At 30.5% G+C, this 26569-nt stretch overlaps 1 protein-coding gene across 16 annotated transcripts in view; it reads left to right on the forward strand.

Moving 5' to 3' along the window:
- Positions 1–26569, forward strand: part of LOC143248800 (microtubule-associated serine/threonine-protein kinase 3-like) — a 117214-nt gene that overhangs the window by 72071 nt on the left and 18574 nt on the right. For 10 of the 16 annotated variants that reach the window (XM_076497547.1, XM_076497551.1, XM_076497548.1 and 7 more), the window contains 12 exons: positions 3397–3425; positions 4879–4955; positions 6380–6446; positions 8532–8613; positions 11273–11433; positions 12030–12105; positions 14747–14956; positions 17221–17319; positions 18537–18669; positions 21037–21107; positions 21531–21616; positions 22830–23004. In XM_076497547.1, the coding sequence (XP_076353662.1) occupies positions 3397–3425; positions 4879–4955; positions 6380–6446; positions 8532–8613; positions 11273–11433; positions 12030–12105; positions 14747–14956; positions 17221–17319; positions 18537–18669; positions 21037–21107; positions 21531–21616; positions 22830–23004 (1266 nt within the window). Of the gene's footprint in view, positions 1–567; positions 811–3396; positions 3426–4878; positions 4956–6379; positions 6447–8531; positions 8614–11272; positions 11434–12029; positions 12106–14746; positions 14957–17220; positions 17320–18536; positions 18670–21036; positions 21108–21530; positions 21617–22829; positions 23005–26569 lie in introns of all 16 variants that reach the window. The other 6 variants (XM_076497560.1, XM_076497561.1, XM_076497559.1 and 3 more) reach the window with 3 other exon arrangements.

Raw genomic sequence — 26569 nt, forward strand, 5'->3', positions numbered from 1 at the left:
TATGTGGTAGAAACATTCATTGGGAATGTGTTTTCACATTCTGATCTATCTGTTAGGTTCATAATTACTGTAATTAAAAGTTCTTTGTGGGCTGCATGTGCACACACATGTATTGGCTTTTGGATACTATATCCTTCCCATACCTTAAAAATCAAATCACAACCATATCTGAAGTAGTGTGATGAAATCCACTGTGTCTCATGTTGAGATAATAGAAAATATTTAATTGCTGGTAGTAGTGTTAAATATTGGTCTGCATTTCCAAGTGTAAATTATTTGAGCCTTATGGTAGTTAACTTGAGGTGTATATATTTGACTATTAAAGTTCTGTTGTATTTTTTGTAAATAAGGGATTACAGTATAACCACATCTTTTGAAGTGACTATTTTTATTAATGTGACTATTACAGAACATGATTATTTAACACTGTAACATTTTTTATAAGAAGTGGGTATTGTTTTTATTTTCTACTGGTAAGCCTCTATATTTTTCTTTTAAACACACAAGTTGTTATTTTTTACAATGATAATAATAATGCTATTATCATTCTCTTCCTTCAAAATGCAGCACTATGTTTTCTTACCAGAAAGCTGGTTAAATTCTAGTCCTGTGTCATGACTGTAGTCACTACTACCTCAAGGTTTTAATTCAGTCCCAAGGTTGAATATGGAAAATGGGTATGGTCATGGAACTCGGAAGGGTACTTTGGTACCTTCTGGTATTCGACGAAGTGCAAGTGAAAGTGTGCTAAGGAAGCATGGTTTGACACTTGACTTATCTCTAAATCTGTCTTTTGTAACACAGTTAAAGGTAAGTTAAAGATTTTCCTGGATTAGGATAAGTAACATTACAAAGTGTCCTAAACAATAGTTTTGTATTGTGTAAAATAATCGGTGTGTGTGAGTCCATGACCTGTATGCATGCATAACTGTATACAGGGATTAAGTATATATATTGTATTTCATTAATCAGTCCAGGTCATCAACTTCTTGTTATAATGGATAAAGTGCATGGGGCCTCCTCAGTTTGTGAATAATGAATTTTTGTTGTATACTAATATGAGTAGCACAGGAAATATATTTAAAACAATACAACCACTATTACTGCCTTTTTTTTATAGGTAATTAAGTCTCTTAATGAGTGTTATTTTTTAATATTTATTTTTGTAGTTTAAGTGTTATTGGATATGATATAACATTTTGGAAGGTTATATATGTAAAAATGGCTTGTTTGGGTTGAGAAAATTTTTTTTACGTAGAGGAGTGAACAACATTTCAACCTTCTTCGGTCATCATAAGGTTCACAAAGAAAGGAAGAGATAACTGACTGGAAACTGACCACATGTTTGAAAGGGGTTGTGTAACTGAGTGTCTGAATGTAGAGGGCATGCTTAGATGTTTCAATATATAATTTTATATCATTTATTTTATTATTATTTTAATATAGGTATAAAGGTGTTCCTTTGTATTGGTTTATTTTGGGCTTGGTTGTTGTATAATTAAGGCTTCTTTTAATTTTGCATTTGTTTATGTTTGTTTATTTAGTATTTGAGTGTTTTCTATGGTTATGTGTGTTTATTTGACTTGCAGTGTTTGAAAATGTGTGAAGGTGACTTTTTATGTTCTTTGAATCTGGTTTCCATTTTTGTACTTGTTTCTCCAATATAGAAGTCGTGGGAGTTATCACATTGTATTTTATAAATAGTGTTGGTGTGGTGTTTGTCAGTGTAGTTTTTACATAGTATAGACCTCAGTTTTGGAAGGTTAATGAAATAAGTGAAGCACATCCATAATTTTAAAGAAAAGCAACTCAGTTTATCTATACTAGAATACTTTTTACCTCAGTGCTAATACAAGTGTATATATACATCTGACTTAGTTATCTATTTCAAATGCTGTAAAAACAGCTGATGTAGTTCAACATAACCAATCACTGGTTATTTACAACTACTGTTTGCGGTTGCTGATATGTTTATTTACATGCACATAAAGTGTTATTTAACTGAGTTATCTGTTTCTTTATGATGTTTGCTATTTATTAAATGTTTTATAGGTAATATAATTTGCTGCACATTAATATATTTTATCAGGTAAAATTTAACTGAGTGTATGTTTATTTATATTTTTCTGTAGCTATATACTTGGGTATATTTAAGATTATATGAAAAGGTTCTCTTCTTTATGTGTAACTAGCTGTGTACTTGTTCAATTTAATGAGAAGACTTAAGGAGGACAGAGAACCTGTTGTACATTCTTTCAGCATCAATTTCTTGTCTCTTTTCTTCTTGAGCACCATTTTACCAGTTGTTTTTCCACTGTTTCAGTTATCCTGATTTTTGCTGATCTTTCTTGGTTTATTGTGTTTTTCATCTTTTTCATTCTCTGGCTAAGTGATGTTTCCTTTCTTTCACTGTTTCTGAACTATTTTTAGTTTTATTCAGAATTTTAGTTTAGAATCTGTATAACAGATGGTGCTACAACAGCTCCGTTGAAATGAGAAGCTGAATTGACTCAATGATGTAAATGTCATTTTTTTAATTTAAATTTTAACCAACATCTCCAATCCCTGTCTTCTCTTATAATGGTGTTGAAAAGTTTATTGTAAATATGAATGCTTAACTTTATTCTACTTTCATGTGGAATTTCAGTTCTGTACCCACTGAGCCACTTTGGTCAGTCTTTGCATTCCAACAAGTATTAACTTAAAATATTGATTTTTGTGTTTTTCAAAATATTGAAAGAAATTGCTGTAACCTTGATCACTTATCAACAAAACAAATTGTAAAAATCTCAGCTAAATTGTTATTTGAACATGAGACTTCCTCTTGAAGTTTGGGTGATGTGACCACCAAGGCAATTTGAGTGTAATCAACAGACAGTGGATTATATATCTATAGATTGTGTAAATGTATGAATGTTATATATATCGATTTAAATATAAAGAAATTAATGATATAAAAGTAGTAAAAAAATTGCAGAATCACAAATGGATTAATACAAGTATTTTAGTCATCTGTTCATTATTACCAGCTTGCTAATTTATTGGACTTGTAAATTAAAATAAATAATGTAATATTAGTTACATTATTTTAGTACAACCTACATTGAAGAAATATTCATATTTTTTGGTAATTTTTACAGTGAAGTTTGCCTTGTTTTTCTACATTTTTAACATTCCTTATTTTAAGTTTTGTTTTAAACAGTTTTAAAAATGTCACTGTCAAAGACAAGTTGAGTGAAAGCTTACAGTAAATTTTGGTAATATTTTGAGGCCTTAGTTTAATCTAGTAATGCACTGTTAAATGGCTTATACCATACAGACTTCATTAAATGCTTCCATGTGAGCAGATTAATCATATTTTTTTGCTCTAAGCATTATTGTTTTTACTCTTTACAGAAGGAACTCAACATCTCTCGTCGTGCAAGGTAGGTATTTTTTTTGAAAGGTTTAAAAAAGTCAAATGTGCAAATTGTTTTTTGTTTCTTTTTATCTGGGAAAGAAATATTCATTGTCAGACTTGGGTTATTTTATACATGAACCTGTGGTTTAAAAACACTGCATTTAAAAAAGTTTTGTTAACCTTTTGTGTTTTTTTTAATATTCATAACTTTATTATTTATAAAAACTGATTTGCTTAAAATCACTTGTTACATTATAATTCGTGTTCCATGCTTCCAAGTTTCATTATGAGTTGGGATCTGTAGTTTAAACATTTTGCCATTTAACTTCATGATAAGAATTTAATTTTTACCCTGAACTAATGACAACATATTTTAATATTTATTGATAATACTTTAAACTGTTATTACCAAAGGAAAAAAAAATGCACGTGAATGTCAAAATATTAATAAATTAAACAATGTGTCCAAATATATTTTGACTGGTTTAGTGAAGTTAAACACCACCAAATTATTTTTTTCTCTTCCTGGCCAGATGATTAGGGTACTTGACTCGTGAACTGAGGGGCTTTAGTTTCAATCTCTGTCCCACCAAACACGTTTGCCCTTTCATCTATGGGAATGTTATAATGTGAAAGTCAATTCCACTATTCATTTGTAAAAGAGTAACTCAAGAGTTGGCAGTGGGTAGTGATTACTAGCTGTCTTACCTGTTGTCTTTCATTACTAAATTAGTGGACAGACAAAGCAGATAGCCTTTGTGTAGCTGTATGTGAAATATGAAAACAGTCACTCTCTTCCTTGTTATTTTGCTAATACATTGTACGTAGCCAGTGTATAAGAAACTACATTTTTCTTTTTGTAAAATTTATTTGGTGCAACATGGTTCTTCTTTGCATAGCTTTATAATTATTTCACTAGTTCTTATAGCGTCTTAAACACTGGAATGAAATCTAGCAATTGTTTTAGACGAAACCTCGAAACTTGTTTATTTAAATTGTTCATACCTTAGCCTGTCAAAGATGTATTGTCAAATTACTTTAACAAAGGATATGTATCTGTAAAGCAGAGGTATTCAACCTGTGACATAAGGCAAAAACTTGCAGAATGGTGTGCCACATAGTGGCCAATCATTAGCACTCGGGGCCAAAACTTGCAACGTTTTGACACGTAACATGCATATTGTTTGGAATTTCCACAATTGAAGGAAAATGCTATTAAAATATGTGATGCTATTATTTATTTAATTTCACTTATTGTCTTTAAATTAAATGCTCCAACCATATCTGTTTTTTCATGTATATGGTCCTTGTTCAAGATTCATAATTTAAAATTGGCACAACTGTTAAAGAGCTCATTTATTCATGCTGTAAATTCCAAGTATAGCTTTACCTTTGTGTTTTGGACAAAAACTAAAAAAACTGAATTTTACAAGGAAACATATTTTCTTTTTGAACCTTTTCTGTTTTTTCTCCACAAGTCGTGTAACAGCAAGAAAAAGTGTTATCTGTAGTACTCCACCCACTTTACCTAGGGGACATTCACCTGTTTGCCAATGTAAGTATCTAGGTCTTTAATTTTAATATCAACTAACTAAACCAAATGCATAATCATTTATCGGTTAACCTAGATTAACAATAATAGCATCATTTGTTCCATTTTAGAACTCTAGATACTCCATAAGCTTTAGTTAAAAACTTGACAGTTCAAGTGTGTGGGATAGGGGTGTAAAATAATCTTCAGACAGAAGTAATAAAATGAAAGCAAAACGCGCACACACACACACACACACACACAAATATGGTTGGTGCTAATGTGTAGCAAATAAGTCATGGTTATTTATGAAATCCTGTTGTTCTAACATAAGATATTCAGAAAGTTTGTTGTGGAGACTTATGAAAATTTGAAATATTGAAGGGTTCTTCTGATCTAATAAATTTCAAGAAATCCTTGGGATTTGGAACTGTATCAAAATTACTTTTTTGTTTTGACACTTTTTTCAATGCAAACTTAGCTACTAGTCAGTTAAGTCAGCTAGAATATAGATGTGTGTATGAAAATAAAAGGAGGGTTATTGTGTGTGGTTATTAATGAATATTTTCATACTGATGTTAATATCTTGTGCTAACTTGTGAAACTGATTATCCTATATGCTATTTTTTGCAGTAATTATATTTTCTCTGTGCGGTTGGATAATTTTGATTTCTTTGCGATGTAAAGAAAATGTACTGGAAAGATAATTAAACTGTGCTCAAACAAGGAATGGCTGATTCTTTGTAATTGTCTTGCTTGTTTGTGTGATGTTTAAAAGAGACTCAAAACTCAAGTGCATTTGAATAATTTGTTCTTTTTTCTTCTGAAGAAGAATAACAAACTATTAAAGAGTGCTCAAGTTTTTGGGTTTCTTTTAAAATCTATTACAACTTGTTTGTAACACATTATATTCCCTTATCTCAAATTCTGTTACTTGTGTGTGGGTAATTTTAGGGTGGGGTGGAAAGAATAAAATTATTTTTCTTAAACCTTTTTAATGTGAACAAACATGTAAACATCTGTACTACGATGCTTGTGTTTATATATGTTTGTATGAGAGATGACCATGTGATGAATAGATTTGTTTTTTCTTTGGGCTTTTGAAATTTACTAAAGTGGAAAATTGGTAATAAATTGAAGAAAAGAAATATGTAAACCCCACATCAACTCTATAGGGCTTGGCAGTATTACTGCTGGTATGATTAAAGGTTTACTTCACGTCACTTCTATATGATTTAGCAGCATTAGTCCTAGTGGACTCCAATTTGCCATTTATGATTCAGCAGTATTACCTCTGCTATAACTTATTTTATTCTGTTAGTTCAAAATATTTTGATGCTGTTATACTGTTTGTAAATAAATGTAAGCTAATGACTTAGAACATGGAATAAAAGAATAGTCCTTTTAAATGAAATACTTATTGTATGTTTGTTATGTTAATTCTTCAGACAGTCCTGCTGAAAGTCCACGGAATATGTCTCCCAGTCAACATCTTCCCATTGCTGCAGCTAAAAGGTCTGTACACAACCTAAAGCATATGTTTTTTTATAATTTTACACTGAAAATTTTTTTTTGTATGTGTAGTCTTTCATAATTTCAACATTTGTATGTAATATAGTATAACTTTAATACTTGACTATTGATATAATATACAATTCATTTATTCAAAAACAGCGTAAGTAATGGCTATGTGGTGTTTTGTGAAAGGGTGAAATTTATGTTGGACTTAAAATGTTGAACACATGTCATAAGTTTGAGTGAACTTAAGGATATATTTAAAACTTATAATCACCACTTACAAAGTATTTCTTTTATTTCTTTTGTTATCATCTTTAATAGGAAAAATCTATTTTTTTTCTCTACATTACTTTGTCAAAAAAATTGTAGTACTTACTCATATACTTTGTACGTTTTTGGGAGGACTTTTAAAGTGTAGCATTTCAAAATCCATGCTTGCCTTGAGTTTTTGTGCTGGTTTTCACCCCATTGTCTTAAATGAAACATTAATTTTACACCAGATATCAAAGTGGATTTCATGAAAATAGAACTTTCTTGAATACTCAGAAATTCAGAGGCAATTGGAGAAGAAACACAATTTAGTAACTTATCTAAAAATACTCCTTTCTTTTTTCGTAATGCAAAATTTATTTAGCCACTTTTCTGTATAAAGTTATACATCAGTGTCATACAAGTGACAGTACAATATTCCTCTAGGACATGTGTATTTGGTGTTAAACATTGCATCTATTCTAATAAGAAATATTTATGAACTTTTCACATAAGTGTTGTGATTAACTAGTGGACAAAATAGTATCAGTCAAATGTGTAACACAAATCAATGAATCTGTGTTTTGGTTGATTTGCATTTATTACAGAAGATTTGCCATGAACATCACCTGAAAACTGAGTTTTGTGATTTATGTAATGATTGTTATAGTTTAAAGTGATTCCAGTGTTATGTTTTTAAGTTTAAAATGAAACTTGGAGAATTAAACTTGACTGTTTTCCATAAGTGACTGTAACATTAAGTACATGTCAAGACTGCACCAACTTTCATACAAATAAGATCTGATATCTTATACCTCTATTTATTAGTGTTTGCAGACATTACTGGAATATCAATGGATTACTTATTAGTTGTGACTGATTTCACTCATTTTATGATTTGATATTTGCATCTAAATTATTTTGTCATAATTTATGTTGAAGACAAAGATTTTTAGTACATTGATACTTGTCTCTTTATAACTCTTATTATTTTTTACTGCTAATGTGTTCTTAAAAATATATGCAAAGTTTTTTTTCCTTTTATGGACTGGAAGAAAATATATTTAAATGGTTTGTTAACCAGTAAAGTATGTAGTTCTTTAATGTTGTCTCATAATTTAGCTCTGTGAAGAGGCTTTGAAGTTAAAGTGAATAAGCTCATTTATTTTCAGTGAAGTGGAAATAAATCAATACTTGTTACCTATTTCTGGCACATGTACAAATTAATGTTTTATGAAATATATACAATTATATCCTTTTTATTTGTTTAGAGTAACAGTTCCATACAAACAGAAACACAAAGTTGAAGCTTATCTCTTTAACATTTCAGCTTACTTTTAACTGCTTGTGAATAACCAGAAAAGAAAAATACCAACATGTTGGTTAAAAAATTAACCTAATTCTATTATTTATGACATAAATGTGGGAGTTTTATCGTACTTTGTTCCATTGACTTAATGTATGTAGTCAGGGTTTGAAACTATTTAGCCAATTATTTTAAAAGTTCAAAATAAAACATGTTATTATTTGCTGTTTTAATCTTGGAGAATCATACTGAAAAATGTTAGAACAATATACAACAAGCTATTGAATAAAAGGCTATTAACTTATTACTATGCTGTGGTTTGTCTTCCCCATAAATTTTGTACTTGGAGACAGCTTTTATTCAATTGTTTTGACTGAATATTCATATGTGCCTCGGTTATCAACTGGCTAAAAATAACAGTACCCTTAATAATTATTAGCTAAAGACTAGAACCAACTACAGTGCAAATTTTAAGCCCTGATCTAATTACAAAGAACTAAGTAAACTTTCCAGTTTATTTGGTATAGGTGTGATGGACGACGATGGTCAGTGGCTTCCCTACCTTCTTCAGGATACGGAACTAATACACCAGGAAGTTCTAATGTTTCTGTAAGTTACTGATGCAGAACATAAGCTCCATATAATTTTATATTGTACCAACTGTTTACATATATTTAGTTTTTTTGAGCATCGGAAATGCTTTCTTGAATAACTCAGAAATGGTTAACTGGTGTGGCATGAGGTGGACTAGTGTTGAAATTAGTTTTATGAAGAAAATGTTTCTAATTATGTGTAAAAGTATTTTTAAGTCCCCTATATAAAAAATGTAAGAAATGCTTGTGGTTTCTTTGTGTGGGTGTGAGTGGGTGCTCCTCTATAGGGTATATAAGACTTAGTCTATGTTAGACTGTATTGGTTTCAGCATGGTGCATTAGTTTAAAAAAGTAGTATTAAACATTTTTCTATCTTTGGTTTACTGGATTACTTTTGTTTGTTCTTCTAATTTGTAGACATTTCATTCTGCTGTAGTTATCAACGTCACCCGTAAAGATAAATTAAAAATTATTTATTAGAAAAAATTTAAAAAATAAGAAACTCCCTATTAAAATCTGTTATTGATTTTGTTACTTTTACTGAGCAAATACAAAGTAATGAACTCATAAAATCTGGTGTTTCTTTGCCAATTTATTTTAAAGAACTAAGAGCCAAAATTGTAAATAAATAGATTTAAAAAAATGTATTTAAGAATAAAAAATGTCAGGGAATCCACATGTAATTCTATTGTAATAGATATTAGGATTCTCTTGTAAGACATACTCAAAGTTGCCAAGTTAGAAGTTTTAGAACAAATTGTAATATTTTCTTATAGTCCAATGAATGTGTAGATTCTTAAGTACAGAATGATTATGAAACTGACTGAAGGACATTAGAACCTTTGATACTCGTTACTTGTCAGGAACATTAGGACCTCTGAAACTAGTTACTGGCCTTCTGTCCCCAATTTGATACTCATTACTTGCCAGGAACATTAGGACCTCTGAAACTAGTTACTGGCCTTCTGTCCCCAATTTGATACTCATTACTTGCCAGGAACATTAGGACCTCTGAAACTAGTTACTGGCCTTCTGTCCCCAATTTGATACTCATTACTTGCCAGGAACATTAGGACCTCTGAAACTAGTTACTGGCCTTCTGTCCCCAATTTGATACTCATTACTTGCCAGGAACATTAGGACCTCTGAAACTAGTTACTGGCCTTCTGTCCCCAATTTGATACTCATTACTTGCCAGGAACATTAGGACCTCTGAAACTAGTTACTGGCCTTCTGTCCCCAATTTGATACTCATTACTTGCCAGGAACATTAGGACCTCTGAAACTAGTTACTGGCCTTCTGTCCCCAATTTGATACTCATTACTTGCCAGGAACATTAGGACCTCTGAAACTAGTTACTGGCCTTCTGTCCCCAATTTGATACTCATTACTTGCCAGGAACATTAGGACCTCTGAAACTAGTTACTGGCCTTCTGTCCCCACAAAATGTGAGGTGGAATATATTAGTTTTTGTTTTGTAGGGTGTTTTCAATGAGAATTTTGTAGAGTAATAACATTGCAGTGTTTTGAGTATTGGTAATTCTTTTGGGGTGTTTGGAATTTTACTCACAGAATGGTTATACAGAGATGTTATTCATGCAAATTTTGCAAAGTACAGTAATGTTTTGGCTACCATACATATATTATATACACTACTTACTCATAAATGTTTAAATTTTAGTTATTTTTCTAAAAATATAAAAGAATAAATAAGGTTTTGAGTGCTGGCAGTATTACAAAAATCTGTGGTTGTACATTATCTGTACTAAACCTTGCCCTAAGCCTTGTATATGAAGAGTGCAGAGATATTAATTTGCATAGGCTTCAAATGTCCATTTTAGAAAACAAACATCAGTTTACTATACTAGTATACACAAAACCTCAGTGATTTATTTGGGTCTCTGTATAAGCAGTATGTGGTGTTATACAAAACATCCCATTCCTATTCAAAGCAGTGAGTTAGTCATCACACTTCAACAGTTATGGCAAAACTATAACTTTCTCCTTCAAATTATTTATAAACTATCACATGAAGTGTAACTTTTTTTTTCTATTGGTTAAAAACCTGTACTTAAGAGAGGTAGGTGGGACTAGAATTTTTTTTTTTTTGAAAGAATGGAGTAATGGGAGGAACCACTCTAGTAGATTTGCTACTTATTAACACCCTTAGCAAATCAGAGATGGGAAGTTCTTATTTTATATTTCATTTGTCCATATCTCAAATTCAAGTTTCTGATTTGTTGACCACTGTATACTTTGTGTGGTAGGCAAAATAAAATAAACTGATCAGTAAGACAAGAGGAGATGCTATGTGACACATATTTATATTTGTCATTTTTTCTTTATATTTCAGTTTAACTGAAGAAATTAAAACATATATTAAAATTTGAGTTATCAAGTATGTATTGATGCCAGTTTCATTGGCATGAAGTTTTTGAAATAACTCCCTAAAAGGTCATATGTGCTGTTTAATCTGCTCCTAACAAATGAGTTAAAGAGCTGTGTTACTCAGTTTATTTAATTTACATATTGATATTTTTCGTTAACTAAGGAAGATTTCTTTTAGTTTCTCAATGAAAACTCGTAACAATAGTCCAACGATGCTTGTCACCAGTACATAACATAAGAGATTGAACTTGGGCCATGTTTTTATTAGGTTTTTAACATTTTTCAGTCTCAGTGCTCTTCTCAAGAAAAACTCCATCCTCTTCCAACTCATTGTGTTCCAGAGGAACAGTGTCAGCCAACCAGATTCAGTAGTAGTGAGAGCAATCCTCCTTTGGAAGAAGAAGGATGCAAGTCCCCATTAATGCGTCCAAGGTCTCGAAGCTTAAGGTTAAGTGTATTTTCCATTCTAACATTTTGTTGTTGTTATTAAATTGAATCTTCTTTCTTGCAAGAGAAACCTTGGCTTTTAACAAACTTTCCTACATGGATACAAGTGTTAGATTTTGGATAATATATATGGCACGATTTAAAAATTATATCTGATAGTTTGATCATTTTCTCAGTCACTTTGGATTATAAAACCAGATTTTGTGATGATTTTCTTTCCTTTTAGAAATATAAATTTAGGTTAATGGTTAATTAAGTTACATGACTATTCACTCTACTCTGATCATTATTGATTCCAACATTTATAGTAATGATCAAATTAAAATATAGCTTAATATTCTTGTCCAATGATAAATAACTTGCCAATCCACTATATACTTAAATTTGCTTGAAATTTGAAAATTTTTAACCACAAACACTTATTTCAATTATATTCAAAGACACTCTTTAGTGACTTAGCAGTGTCTTCTTCAGATTTCTGTTCTTATACTTATGTTCAGAATAGAATCAGACATTAAAAGTTTGTTTTTTGTAAGAATTGTGTTCCAGAGAAAAGTGAATAGCTAACTCTGTTTGTTTTATCTGTATTTTCATAGCAGTCCCATGAGGTCACCTGGTATGGATAATGATATTATTCTAATGAACAGTGTGTACAAAGAGAGATTTCCAAAGGTACATAATGTTAAGATATTGGCTGAAGAGAATCAATCGAGAATTGGTTATAAAATGTAGTTGAGTTTTAATTTGTTTTTGTTGTCATGTTCTGAAGGTGTGTAATTTGTTTTTGTTGAATTGTGTTGTATCTTTAAGTTTATTTTTTACATGAATTTTAAGTGCCCATAAAAACTTGTATTTCCATTGTGTATGCATGCATGTATGTGTATCTGTGTATAAAATCATTTAATGCATTTATTTCCATTCCTTGTTAGTCATCTGTAGTCAAAACATGATAATAGTACTCAAAAACATATCCTATCTTTCAAGCAAAGTCCAAAACACCAAAAATAAACAAGTCAGCCTTCATGGAAAATTGAGGCAAGTGTGTGGAGATGAGTCCTTAAACTTGCAATGTTTCACCTCCTACTGCCTTTCATTGTTTGCAGCCAATGGAAGGCAGTTACCCTTGAAGTTATTCAAGTTTTAAAAGTAGGAACCGAAGGATCCAAACTTTTTACAGTATAGAACTCCCAACCACCATCCTTATAGAGATTTTAAAAAGTAAAAATGAAAGAAAACTTGTTTATAAATTGTCAAAGATATTGTTAAGTATAATGCAAGAAAGCTGAGACAGGCCTAGCTACTTGAAGTTGGGCTTTCTAATTCCAGCATACTGAATAAAAAGAAAAGATAATTCTTCAAGTGGTAACCTTGATAAACTAACAACCTTAAAGTAAGGAGTTTTCCAGAGTGGGAAATTTATTACTTTACAAGAAATATAAATTTATTTTTAAAAATATGAAAAATTGTTTTAGTTTTATATCTCTATACCCATTACTTTTTAGTTTAAGCACTCATCCTTGTTTTAATTTTCCATAATGGTCAACTTGTGTATATATATACTGCTATGCATAATATGAAAAAAATTCATACAGCACTGTACAAAAGTGTGAGGGCAAAGTCAAAAATAAATTATAAATTACATTAATCTTCATATTTAGTCCAACAGAAACTCTGTGAAAGTGTTGAGTTCAGCAAACAGTTACTAATTTATAACATATTTAATTGATGTGTCCTTTGGGAATTTACTTCAAAATTTTCTAATACACTCCCATAAAGTTGCTTTGGAAGTAACTTTTGATTTTTTAAATTTTTGATCTGTTAAATCCCAGATTTACTTAATTGGGTTGAGACTGGGGCTATGTGGACATCATTGCATTATATAAATGACTCCTGCAGCTTCTTTCCTTAGCTACTTAACTTCTGCATAGGTTGTTTGGGGTCAATATTTTCTTTGGTAGTAAAGCCCTTTGCCAATAATACACAAATCACTAGGTATACCATGATGGATCAGTATCTGATGTTACTTGCACTGGTCCATTATTGTCTCAGCAGAAAAACACACCCAAACAAACTCCCCTTCTCCCATGCTTCATGATAGATGTCATGCATTAAAGTAAGTATCTTTCACCTTTCTTCAGGTGAACCTATGACTTGTGCTTTGAACCAGATATTTCAAACTTGGATTCATCCATTCAAGACCTCTTTTTTCAATCTTTATCAATTTAGTTTTTGTACTTTTTAACAAATTTTAGTCTGTAGACAATATTTGCAGATTAAAGTAAAGATTTTTTAGGTGCCACATGACCAAACGTTTGATTCTCATTGAGTCTTCTGGATGTGATAGACCTGAACACTTCTGTCATTTAGTACGTGGTTATTTATCTTGTATTTGAGATCAGTGGCAGTCTTCCTTCTGTCTCGAAGTCTCCACAGACAAAAATACTTAACATCAGTATAATTGAGTTTAGGTGTTTTGCCTCTTCTTTTTCTGTTTTTCAATTTACTTGTCTCGGCCTCTCAATTTAGGATGTACTTGACAGTGTTTGGGGAGCATTTCAAGTCTGTAGCAGTTTGTGTAAGAACCCAACCAACATTACATAGATCTTTTATACAAACTTTGCTCTACTGACAGATCTCTATATTTTTTTAGTCATGGCATAACAACAAAACTTAATGTGTTGTTAAACACTGTTTTTATCAAGGTTTATTTGTTTAGTGCAATTAAATTAATTTCTTTTAGCATGTACCAGTACCTTATGCTAGCTTCTTTCTATGTAGTTAAGACACTGTGTGGAGTACCATGATGGTTGTGTCAGGCCCTACATTTGATCAGTATGTTCATTTAATCAGAACCCCTTTGACATATCTTTGGCACAAGTATATGGAAATTGTAAAGAAGGGTAAACATTCTCACCCTGGCTCATTCAGTTGTCATTTGAGCTCAGTGAAGCATGGATGAATTAATCAAGTAACATGGAAAAAAAATGACAAAATATTATCTTGTCTTAACATTTTTGCACAGTACTGTACATACTACTGTGTTCTTGCTGTTTGAGTTTAGAAAAAAAATTTAATTTCACAAACAATCTAATTTAGAACATCTGACAAATGTTATTAATACACTTTGACCTTTGACGCAATTTTATATTGATATTAAATCTCTATCTTAAAATTATCTTTCTGATAATAATGCTTATATTTGTAGCTTTTGTTTTATCAGGGGCTTTTTCATAGTAATTTTAATTTTGTACTGGTGTGTGCTAAAGTGTTGGAAACCTCTAATTTTAATCACATATCATATTTGTGATTGCAGGCCACCCAACAGATGGAAGAAAAACTCCAGAACTTCATTAGTAGTACAAAAGAGGTTGATTCAGTGGTCAATTCTGATGCTGTAGCTCATTTTGCTCACCATCAAGTAGTAGAAATGGCTCGAGATTGTTTACAAAAGTCACAGGAGAAGCTTGTGACTTCACGTTATTTCTGTGAAATGTCTGAAAGTTTGGAGAAGTTGTTAACTGAGGTATATTAATCATCTTTATAGGAAATAGCTCTTAAAATATCCATTATTGATGATTTTTGATAATTTGCTGAGTTTGATAGGATATAATAATTAAGAACAACATTAATTGAACCCATAACAACTGGTGAGTTGTTTTTAAGTGATGAATGACACCTACACCTTAAATTTCTAAATTTATGTACAGGTAATAAGTGTAACTTTAATTTCCATAATTTTTTAATGCAAAATATATTAAGGGTAGCTTGCAAAGAAAAGTTTGAAAAATGTTTAAAGTTCCGATACGATATCTTATTTCTGGTCGTAAAATAGTTTTTTAATTTGTACTACCCCTAAGATGCATGATATAACTGCACTATAACATGAAATAAGTGTGCAGTGACCCTTCACCAATCAATAGGAGTGCAACATACCTTCTTAGTGCATTTGACTTCCTCTAAGCAGTAGAACCCAATTTTCATTTCACAATTTGATGTGACAAGGATCAGTTGTCTTGCTTGCTGCTTGTTTAACTTGGTGTTTTAAGTTTTAGATTTTATTTTTAAATTTCAAGTAAGTTTTTTGATGGGAATTTTGTTTTCTTTTCTTTTATCATTAATTTAACTTCATCTGTTTTCTGCAGAATTTGCTTGCATTCAAGAGTGTGTGTGTGTGTGTGTGTGTGTGTCAGTTCTGCACTTTCCAATTTAGACTGGTCTGGATTCTCTTACTTTCTTTTCAGAAACTCGGGATCTTTGCCTGACTTCATTTCCATCCCTACAAGCCATACTTACCATTCACTGACAACTATAGCTATTACTTGATCTCAAGTTTTTGCACTCTTTCACTATCTAAGCACTGAGAACACATGCTACCATTACTGTCTTATGCAAATTAGAATTTGCAAATTTTTTTACCATCTTCAGTGTGCCCTGTATGTAAGATATTGTATGTAAGAACCTCATCTTAATAATGTAATTACTTTTTCTCAACAATGCATTTGGCACAAGTTTCTATTAACAGGAGTGTTGTGCTTTTTACTATTAATGATGTGAATGTGGTCAGCATTTATAGTTATTTTTTCGTTTATAATTATATATTATTTAACAGAAAAAATGTATGAATTATTGAGTTAATATTTCTACTGTAGAAGTCAGCTAGACCTCTTCTACTTGGTGTTTGTCAGCAGCAAGGAGAGGGGGTCATTCTCAGTCAAGGTTGTTTGTGGTATGAACCATCGTGAGAGGGAGATGTTGTGTGGACTCAGGTTGTCTGTCCAGGACTTCTGAGCCAGAGTTTATAAATAACATAGAAACAAGTGGCAAAAATTGACTTGCTTTTTCTGGCTCCTTTTGCCAGTTCATCCTCAAATGAGGATCATTTTGATCAGCTGTTTCCAGCTCCTTTTCTTCTGTTGGTTACTTGAGTTTGTAAGATTTTGAGGATCTTTCATATTACATTTGGCTCTACTACTTTCCTGTTAGGAGAAAGGAGGGCAAGTAACTTTGGTTTATACCTCCTCATGATATTACTGTTTGTGTTATATGATGAGATAACTATTCTATATCTCCCACAATTATTGCACAAGTATACTTTGGCTTATCGCTTCCATGAGGAAGCTTATTTACACTCGCAATGCATGGACACGTATGTGGACCTGTGGGGATCTATAATGGAACTTAGATCACTTTAAACTGATCATGACTATCCTCAGGTATTTATCTTTAATCCAGCATTTGTCTGAACCCTATGAATGTTAGAATCACAAATTGATACTGATTAGTTACATTTGTCTTTATCATCAAATTAGGATTAGAGTTCTTAAAGGTAAGTACCGTGTTTCTCCGATAATAAGACCTACCCATAAAATAAGACCTAGTGTGATTTTTGGGGATAGTTTTAATATAAGCCCTAGTTAAGAGTGGCAGGAAGAGGATAGAAATAAAAAAAAAATTAATTTATTAATTAGTTTAATAGTTAGTTAATTAGTTTGTTTAAGTATTAATCAGTTAGTTTAATAGTTTAATAATAGTTTATTTTAAATGGTTAGTTTAATAGTTTTACTTTGTAATTTCATTTTTTTAATATATCAAAATAAGACATCCCCCGAAAATAAGCCCTAGTGTCAATATTTGGAGTGAAAATTAATATAAGCCCTGTCTTATTTTCGGAGAAACACAGTAATGTTCAGTTTAGTGTTAATGTGCTGAATAAAAATTATTTGTAAGGAATTAGGTCTTAAATTAGACCCTAATTTTGTTTAAGTGTTAATATTTTTATTCTTACAGTGTCAAGAAAAGTCTCCTTTGGCAGCTCAACATTTACAAAGATTAATAAAAAAATTGTTGGTGATAATTTCTCGTCCAGCACGACTCTTGGAATGCTTGGTGAGTACCAGATGATAATATCTTTTGTTCATTATTATTTTTTGTTACAATAATGAAGTTAGTTTTATTTGAGCCATAGCATCAAATAAACAAGACATAATGGTTTTTCAGTTTCTGTGGTTAATTAGTTATTCATTATATCAGTATTTTCGAAGATAATACTTAAAACTGTTCTGTTAGCCCGGCATGGCCAGGTAGATGAGGCATTCTACTTGTAATCTGATGGTTGCAGGTTTGATTCTCTTTCACACCAAACATGCTCGCCCTTTCAGCCGTGGGGTCATTATAATGTGATGGTCAATCCCACTATTCGTTGGTAAGATTAGCCCAAGAGTTGGCAGTGGGTGGTGATGACAAGCTGCCTTCCCTCTAGTCTTATATTGCTAAAGTAGGGACAGCTAGTGCAGATAGCCCTCGAGTAGCTTTGCAAGAAATTTAAAAAAACAAACGAAACTACTCTGCACATTGTCCTAAATGTTATTTGAATAACAGGAAATATCATATATAAAATCAAAAGCAAAAGATAGTCCAGATTTGTTTGTTTAATTTATTTAGTAGCTTTTAAAGGAGTGGAAACAGTGTTCTCTATTGGTAGTTTTTTTTTTTAACATTTGACAAGTAAATTTATGAGGCAAGCATTCAGTTAAGTTAAATTCTCTTCATTAGGATTTGTGTGAATGAATCTAATTTTTTATGGAAAAGCCCAGTTATTATTTTTGTTTCTAGGTAACTTTAATTTCTCACAACTTTCGAATCAAACTTAAAAATACGAATTTACTTAAGTTATGACTTGTATTAGGAGGATTGAAAGCTATTATGAATAAAAACATAATTCTTTTCTGTTCATTTAAACTAATACAACAATTTTTTGAGATTCTAATCTGTTTGTAATAGTAAACTTAAGTCAGAGCTTAAGGACTGGATTCTCATAAGTAATTTTACATAAGCACTGGACAGCAGTTTCATTTTGAAGGGTTTTGATGAGCTTTAATGTTTAGTATGATTTCATCTGTGAGTTATCACTTAACATATTGAAAAGAAAAAAAGGTACTTGGTAAGATGCAGAGAAGTCAGCTTTACAAACTGTCTTAAAATTAGTCTAATGTTGGTTATTTCTTGATCTTATAGCATGTTTATATGTAGATAATACTTGTACAAAGTTAGTACTGATTAATGCTGCTGTGAATCACCCCAAGTAAAAGATGAGTTTTATATAGGAATTTGATCCAGAGGACTTCTACCGACTCCTTGAAGCAGCTGAAGGACAAGCCAAAGTACTTCAAGGAGTTAACACAGATATTCCTCAGTACATAATCAATAAGTTAGGATTAAACAGGGATCCTCTTTCAGGTACTTCTCTTTTTCTGCATGAAATTAAAGAAAGGTAGCAGTAGTAATACATTCTATTATACTCTTTACTATGTTTCTATTGAATTTTGAGTTTTTTTTTTAAATAATAGATCATTCTTCAAAAGCAATATTTCATCTGCCAATTTTTATTTCTTTTTTTTTACAGCAGAGAAAGAACATTAGTTTAAAACTGAATTTAGTTTTTTCTGCATGTTGTTAACAGACAGTTGCATTTAGTTTTAAAGGAACTTGTAAGTACACATACATACAGAAGCTATCCCTTAAACCTGGGAATGCAAACTTATTTTATTTATTTAATTAACAACAAAAAAGTGAGTGCAGTAAAAAATGCTCAAGACTGTTTACCAGAACAAAATGTCGACTTAATTGTATTTAATGAGTCAGAATTTGGAGTTTTCAATGAATTTCGTTGTATAAATGTTGCTTGTAATTGATATTTGCATCTTACAGGTAGCATTTTAATTGTTTTTAATGCACTTCATACACTGCGTTATGCATCAGTTAACGTTCCTTTTTTTAAAAGAAACTGTTATATCACTGGTATGCTGGATCATAATACTAATCCAGAATAGGTTGAGTTATCAAATATTAGAGCTTTATCTGGTGACCGAGTACAGACGATATTATTTTTTAATCAGTTATCCTTGATTTTGTTATTTTAGTGTGTGTGTGTGTGTGTTGTAACTTGTTGATGTGAAATATATTCTTGTGAACTTCTGCATTTATATTTTAATTTAAACTAGTGTTTATGATTTTCTAGTTCCACTGCAGGACAATTTAAAACATTACAAAGTATCCCTCACTGGGGAATGCAGTCAGCTTAGTTTGTTACTCTGCAAACACTTGTATTGAAGCTTTTATTAAAAACTACAACTCTCATTTCCATGCATCTCAATAATTTTGAATCAGAAAATGGTGTTAAAATGTTTTTGTAATTTTTACATAGTTCATTTTAGAATTAAAAACAAAGTACATTTTTGTAGTGTATGTAAAAAGGGACATATTTTGTGTTGTTATTATGGCTTGGCTTATATTTTGTGTTTTTTAAGTGTGAAGAATTATAAAGACAATATTTTTGAAGTTTTTGGATTGGTAAAAGCAAGCTGTGATTTTATTTGATGAACTTGCTTTCCTATACCTTCTATAAAGGCTCACTATATGGACATGTGTTTCCTGTGAAGGGATGCTATTTAGTTTCACATTGATGTAAACAACTTGGTTTTTATTGATTATGGAATTTTTTGATATCTTATGTTCTAAAGAAGGGTCTGGTAAAACTGTTTAATTGAAGGTGAACAAAGTATTTTTATAAATGATTATAAAAATTTTTATTTTTTGTGACACTTTCTTCTGGCTAACACGGTTTTTATTATTCCTTTCGAAAGCTACAGAAATATTCTATGCAAGTGAATTCAGATAATGGTGTTTCAGGGTTAGCAAATATTTGGGTCACTAGGCTTATAAAAATGATACTCCTATTACTTATTATATAGAGTTTTGTTGTGTTTTTTCTGGTTACAAAATTGATTCAGTTAAAACAAAATATGTAATAAAACTTTTGATGAATAGTAATTTATCAAATCTCTGTTGCACATGTTTCTGTTATATTTTCCTAGTTTATTATGCTGTGTGGACCAGTAGTCATTAACTAATTACAGTAAATTTTGTGAGGTTTTATTGGAATTAAATAAGACAATAAACTAGTTTATATTGAGAGGAGGGCACGTTTTTTTAGATTAACATATTAACAAATAAAGGATAAATCTAAAACAAAAGGAATCATTTTTATTGATGAAACTTTGTGGAGTGAATGGCAGCTGCCTGTTTCCAAGACACAAGTGTAGAGGACAATATTTCGAAAGCCTTCCGCCTTTCACGTCTTCAGGTCAGTTGCCATCCATTCTACAAAGTTTAAACAATCATGAATACTCTAAGAATGCAGATGGTAAACAGTCATAAAAGTACTGAGATGCAGCTAAATGATTTTCTTTACATATAAAACTACATATTCTTTAGAAAGTTTGTATTCAGATGTATACAATTTAGTTTTGTAATTTCCTTGTATACTTAGAACTGATTGGGCTCAGTCAAATTGAGATACTAGTCTTCAAAGGGTTAACAACTATTCTTATTGTTTTGGTAACCAATATAACTGAACTTCAAATTGTTAAGAAACTATTCTTGTTTGTTTAGAAATCAACACAATGGTCTTTAACAGGTTAACAAACTGTTCTTGCTTTTTAGAAACCAGTGCATTTGTCTTCAAAGTGTTAAGAACTTATTATTGCATTTTAGAAACCTACACACTTGTCTTCAAAGGGTTAATGAGCCATTCTTGTGTTTTAGATTTCACACATGAAGAACCTTCAGGAGATCATCATGAACCTAGTTCCCTTGAATACAACTTTTCTGCAGAGGTAAGACCTATTTCTTTTGTTGCTGCAACCAAATAGTAGTTTGATTGTTTTCTGCTGTGAAAGAAATTGTTATTGCAAGCATAAGAACTAAAAACAGTACCAATAAGTGTTCTCTTATTAATATAATTTATTTACGTGTAGGGATTCTTGCACAAACAAGTTTTTTCAAAGCATGTTATGGATCTTTACTGGGGTAGATTATATCTGATGAGTAAACAGTTGCTAATGGTTATTAATTTAATATAAAGTCTTGTGTTGGTTGGGATTGATTTCTGAATTAAGATATTTATTGCCAAATTTGTACTTGATACATTCTATCATTAAGTCTGTAATAGTATGTAAATGTTTCTTTATGTGAACATAAAGAAAGTGTGAGAAATTAATGTACAATATTATACAGTTTTGTTTTTACTGTTTTTCCAGACAGCTGTAGGTATCAGTAATAAGGCGAGACCTCCTTCTGAGGAGGACTTTGAAATGATAAAACTAATCAGTAATGGAGCTTATGGGTGAGTCCCTTATGTATATGTTAGTGCTTAATATTACAGCTTTGTTTTTGTTGTGATGGTATTTAAACATTTCTCATGTGCCCATCTATTCATTTATCCATTGGTGTATCTGTGCATTAATATAATGAAAAATATTAACTTGTTTTGTAAAGTTTTGTTTAAAATGTTAAAGTTCTTACAATACACAGGTAATTTAAGCATCTATTACAATTCAGTTTTATGTCTAATGTTAGAGAATAATTACAGTTAATTCTGTGGTAAAATTATAAAGTTAAAAGGATAATATGTAAAAATAATAACTGATATTTTATACCTTAAACATGGATTGGGCATGACCTAGTGGTAAACATGTAAAGTATAGGTTGGAAGACCTAAAAGAGTTGTACTTTCAGCTCTTGTTATATTATAACAGCAACATTCAGTTCTTTTAAATGTTTAAGATTAACCGTCAAGGCAGTGAGTGCTTTGAGTTATTTTAACTCCTGGTTCAGTGTTCTAAGTTTGAAGCTGGCTATGTCTAACTTTTGAACACTCTGCTGGAGTTATTTAACTTGTGTTTAAATTTAAGGTGTCGCTCGGATTAAAAATACTGAGTGACTTTTGCATATGTTTAACTGTAAATGTGATTTATATTTCAGGTTTAACTTAATTATGTAAATTAGTAGACTAAAGAAGTTTTTTAATGTTATCTAGGTATATCACTGCACATTTAGACATGTTTGACATAAGAAAGGGTATACTGTTTATTGAACATTGCATAGTAAAGAATCCCTAATGTATGTTAATATACATGAAAAATGTGTAAATGTATGTATCTTGAATGAGTTCATCAAAATATATCTTTTACAACAGTTCTCAGAATATAATTCTTAAACTTTTATATGTAGTCTTCTGTATTGCAAACACATGTTTAATATTAAAGAATATAAATATAATAGTTACTTTATGAAGTAAATATTTTTTCCAAGCATTATTGCTATAAAGGCTGTAATAAAAATGGTTTGACTTTTTCCTGGTGTTTTTAGCCATTTTGCTGAAATAAATTATTATTTCTGATTTAATATAGTAAGAACTTGAAAAGTAGTGTATTAGTTTAAAGTTTTACATGAATTTGAATAGTTTTGTGAGTGTGGATGTATTACTAATTAAAGAAAATTTAGCACATGTTTTATTTAAATATTTGCTGAGAGAAAATGTTTTACATCTTTCTCAGAGCTGTATACTTAGTGCGCCATAAAGCAAGTAGACAGAGGTTTGCCATGAAGAAAATAAACAAACAGAATCTTATACTTAGAAACCAGAGAGAACAAGTTTATGCAGAGAGAGATATTATGGGTTTTACAAACAATCCATTTGTGGTTGGCATGTTTTGTAGTTTTGAAACAAAAGTAAGTACCATGCTTTGGTCTGTTTATTCTATAATATGATATAACTTGACATTTTTTGGCTAATTTATAAACATTTTTTTTATTTGTTTTTAGATCTATCTTATTTGCATAGCAGTGAAAAAGTGAAATCTGTTTATGAATGAATCATGAATGGTGGCAGAAACATACTTTGTGAACATAACTCAAGCAGCTATGTAAAATCTATTTGGAAGTTAAAGAGAAATTACCTAAAATGCTGTCTTTTATTATTATGATTTTAAGAATAATGCATGGATATATGTATTTGGTAAATATTGTATATCTACAAAATGCTTATTTCAAATTAGCTAAAGTACCCATTCAACTCTCAATGTGCTCAGTTGCAGGAACAGACCTCAATCTTTTTGTGATTGTTATAGTTTTTATACTATATGTTTTAATATAAGTTTATCTACACAATATTTGGCAGACTTTTATTAAAGATATCTTTGTGAATATGTCAATTTTTTTTTTTACTATCCCCAAATGTAAAGTTGAAAGTTGTAAAGACAGAAATAAAATGAACAGTTGTGTCCTTTTATGTTTTTATTATTAGTTATGAAGTTTCAAAATATATTTTTTTACAGTTTTAATTACGTAGAATTTCACATTTATTTTCTGTGTTTTGTTTTACTGTTAATGACTGAGGTAGAAACCCACTGAAAATAAAGCCACAAAGCATGCATGAAAAAATAAGCTGACTTGACCTCTGCATTGAAAACATGATGTGGACATTTTAGGTTTATTTATCCTACAGTGTTTCATCACAAAAAGTTTTGGAGTTGATCCAATAAACATTACCAGCATTTAAGTATTGATCCTTCTCCTAGTAGGATGTTTGGAATTTAATAGTATACCATATAGGCAAACAAAGATATTATTTGGGTGCATTGTTATAAAATTCTGTTTCCCTTTCATCAAACTTATTCATCAACCAACAAATACTATTACTTAATTTTAGTTATTTTATTAAAAAATAGAAGAATAAGTAAAATACTTTGAAATACAAAATTTGAGAACTGGCAGTGTTATGAGATTTTGTGCTTGTGCACAATTGTATTTGCTAAGCTGTGCTGTGAACTTTGTTGTTTATTCTTCAGAGTGGTAGGTGAAGAGATGTTAATTTTTGTAGGCTTTAAATACACATTTTAGAAAAAAAAATGAACTTGTAATAATAGTGCTTACAAAAACCCTTGTAATTTATCTGGGTTCCTACATAAGTTATGTATGACTAAATAAATATATCTGTTCAGATAAACTTAGTCATCACACTTCATCAGTTTTGGTGAAATTATAACATTCTCTTTCGAGCTATTTACGTAAGACTGTTAGATTTATATCCACAGGAAACTGCTCTTTTTTCTTAGTAGTAAATACTTAGTCAAAAGAAGTGGGAGAGACTAGACAAGAGCTTTAAAAAACATGAAGTAGTAGGAGGAGCCACTCTACTAGATTGGCTGAGTATATTAACATCTCAGCAAATCAGAAGTTCTTATTTTACATTGTAGCTTGTCAGTATCTCAAGTTACTTTCTAATTTGCTAACCATTGTGTAAATTGTATGGTAGGTGAAATAAAGTATAAACTGAGCAATAAAAGAAGATATGTGGTGCTATGTGACAAACAAACAATTGATTTTTTTTATATGTCCTTTAAAATTCAGAACTTAAAACAATAAAAATTGTTATAAACTGTTTTGATGTCAGTTACAATGACACAAATAATAGCTATTTAATAAAAGGTCATGTCATGCACACTATAATCTGTCCACCTGATGATGCTATAAATATACTATTTTTTAATTCAAATTTTAACCAATATTTCAGATATTAATTTAAAATACAAAGGGTTTTTTTTTTTCTTTACATATTGGAAGAGTTTGCTTGAGACGTGATCACTTAACAATAAAAAAGATTGAAAAAATCCGGACTGTGCTTTTTATTTGAACACAAGACTTTCATTTGATCTGAGCGCTCTCACTACTAAGGCAATTTTTTTTAGTGTTATGAAGCATTACATACAGACAGTGGCTATTTTATACATACATTAGTAGTTTCCGTTAAGTCTATGGCAAAAAAAAGACTTGTAAGTACCATATTTCTTGTTATTCATGTGTATTATTATAACAGTAACTAAGATATAAACATTATAAACCTATTAGGCATCAGTTAGGAAATTATCTCTGCTTTTTTTTCCACATCAATAGATATTGACACTTGTTCATCAGATGAAGTTTGCACTTTGTGCCTGAGATGGGCACAAAGGGAAAACTTCACCCAACAAATAAGTGCCAATATGAAAATTATTTATCTCCAAAAATCTAATTTATAAACAGGTGTATAAATAACAGATAAAATATAAAGGTTTTCTGAAAAAGACATTTCATATTCATCTTAGAAGTATAGGGAATTACACAAACGGAATGCAAAAATTTTCAGGTTAAGAAAGTATTGTTTGATCTTAACGTTAAAATCACTGCATTTGGGAATGGTCATCGCTTGGACACCATATAATTACAGATGTATATTTAGTTAAAAAAATTATAATTTTGTTTACTAAGAGCTTGTGAAATTTCGTGAAGACTCAATACATACTTTCAGCATCATAATATGTATATCACCATGGTTACTTGGTGGTTACACGTGTAAAGTACAGAAGCTCATTCCAGTAGGGTTAATAACTCTTGGGATAGTCATTTAAATAAACAATAAACAGTTATCCTTATAAAGAAATTCAAATGAAAAATAACTAACTACCTAAATCTACACTAAAACATTTACAAGTAACAAACTTTAAAGAAAAGTGTTCTGCAAAACATATAGTATTAAGTTTGTTGCATCAATAAGTAAATACTCTAACAAACTAAAATCTCAATCTCAAGACTGCTGGTATGGGTATTACAACTTTTATTAAAATAAAGTAGAGAACAACATGTCATTCATAGCTCATCTTTTGGTGACTTAAAAGGTTGAAACATTGTTCTTTGTTTTAATAAAAGTTTTAGTAACCATACCAGTCGTCTTGAGATTTTTTTTTTACTCCAAGTGGGTGTTTCCTCATCACATAAGACCTCAATCATTAGTTGATACCCTATCTATTAATGACAATTTTAGCTATATTAATACATTTAGTTAAATATTGTTTATATTAGAATTCTGTCATTATAACTATTATCATTTATACATTGTTCCAGGTGTAAACGAACGTAGGTTTATGCAGGTTGTATTTAAGTTCTATTCATATTTGTTTTTGACACAAAAATACAAGAATTTGACATGAATTAGCATTAGACATGTATACTTTATCCTATGCACAGTTTGTACACTTCCATTCTATCTGAAGTATTTAAGTAATTCATAAATAAAGTCCATATTAACAAAATGTTATGAAAAAGATGATTTTAACAAGTTAGTGAAAATACATTGGAGAGAAGTTGTAAGTTTAGAATATATTACTTTATGGGAAGACTGTGAAAACCAGTTTGAACATGAACTCTTATCATACTGAGGCTACTTTTGAATTAATAGTACTTTTTATGTACATTTGAA

Source organism: Tachypleus tridentatus, chromosome 4, assembly GCF_004210375.1.
Source record: "Tachypleus tridentatus isolate NWPU-2018 chromosome 4, ASM421037v1, whole genome shotgun sequence".
In the NCBI taxonomy this organism is placed as follows: domain Eukaryota; kingdom Metazoa; phylum Arthropoda; class Merostomata; order Xiphosura; family Limulidae; genus Tachypleus; species Tachypleus tridentatus.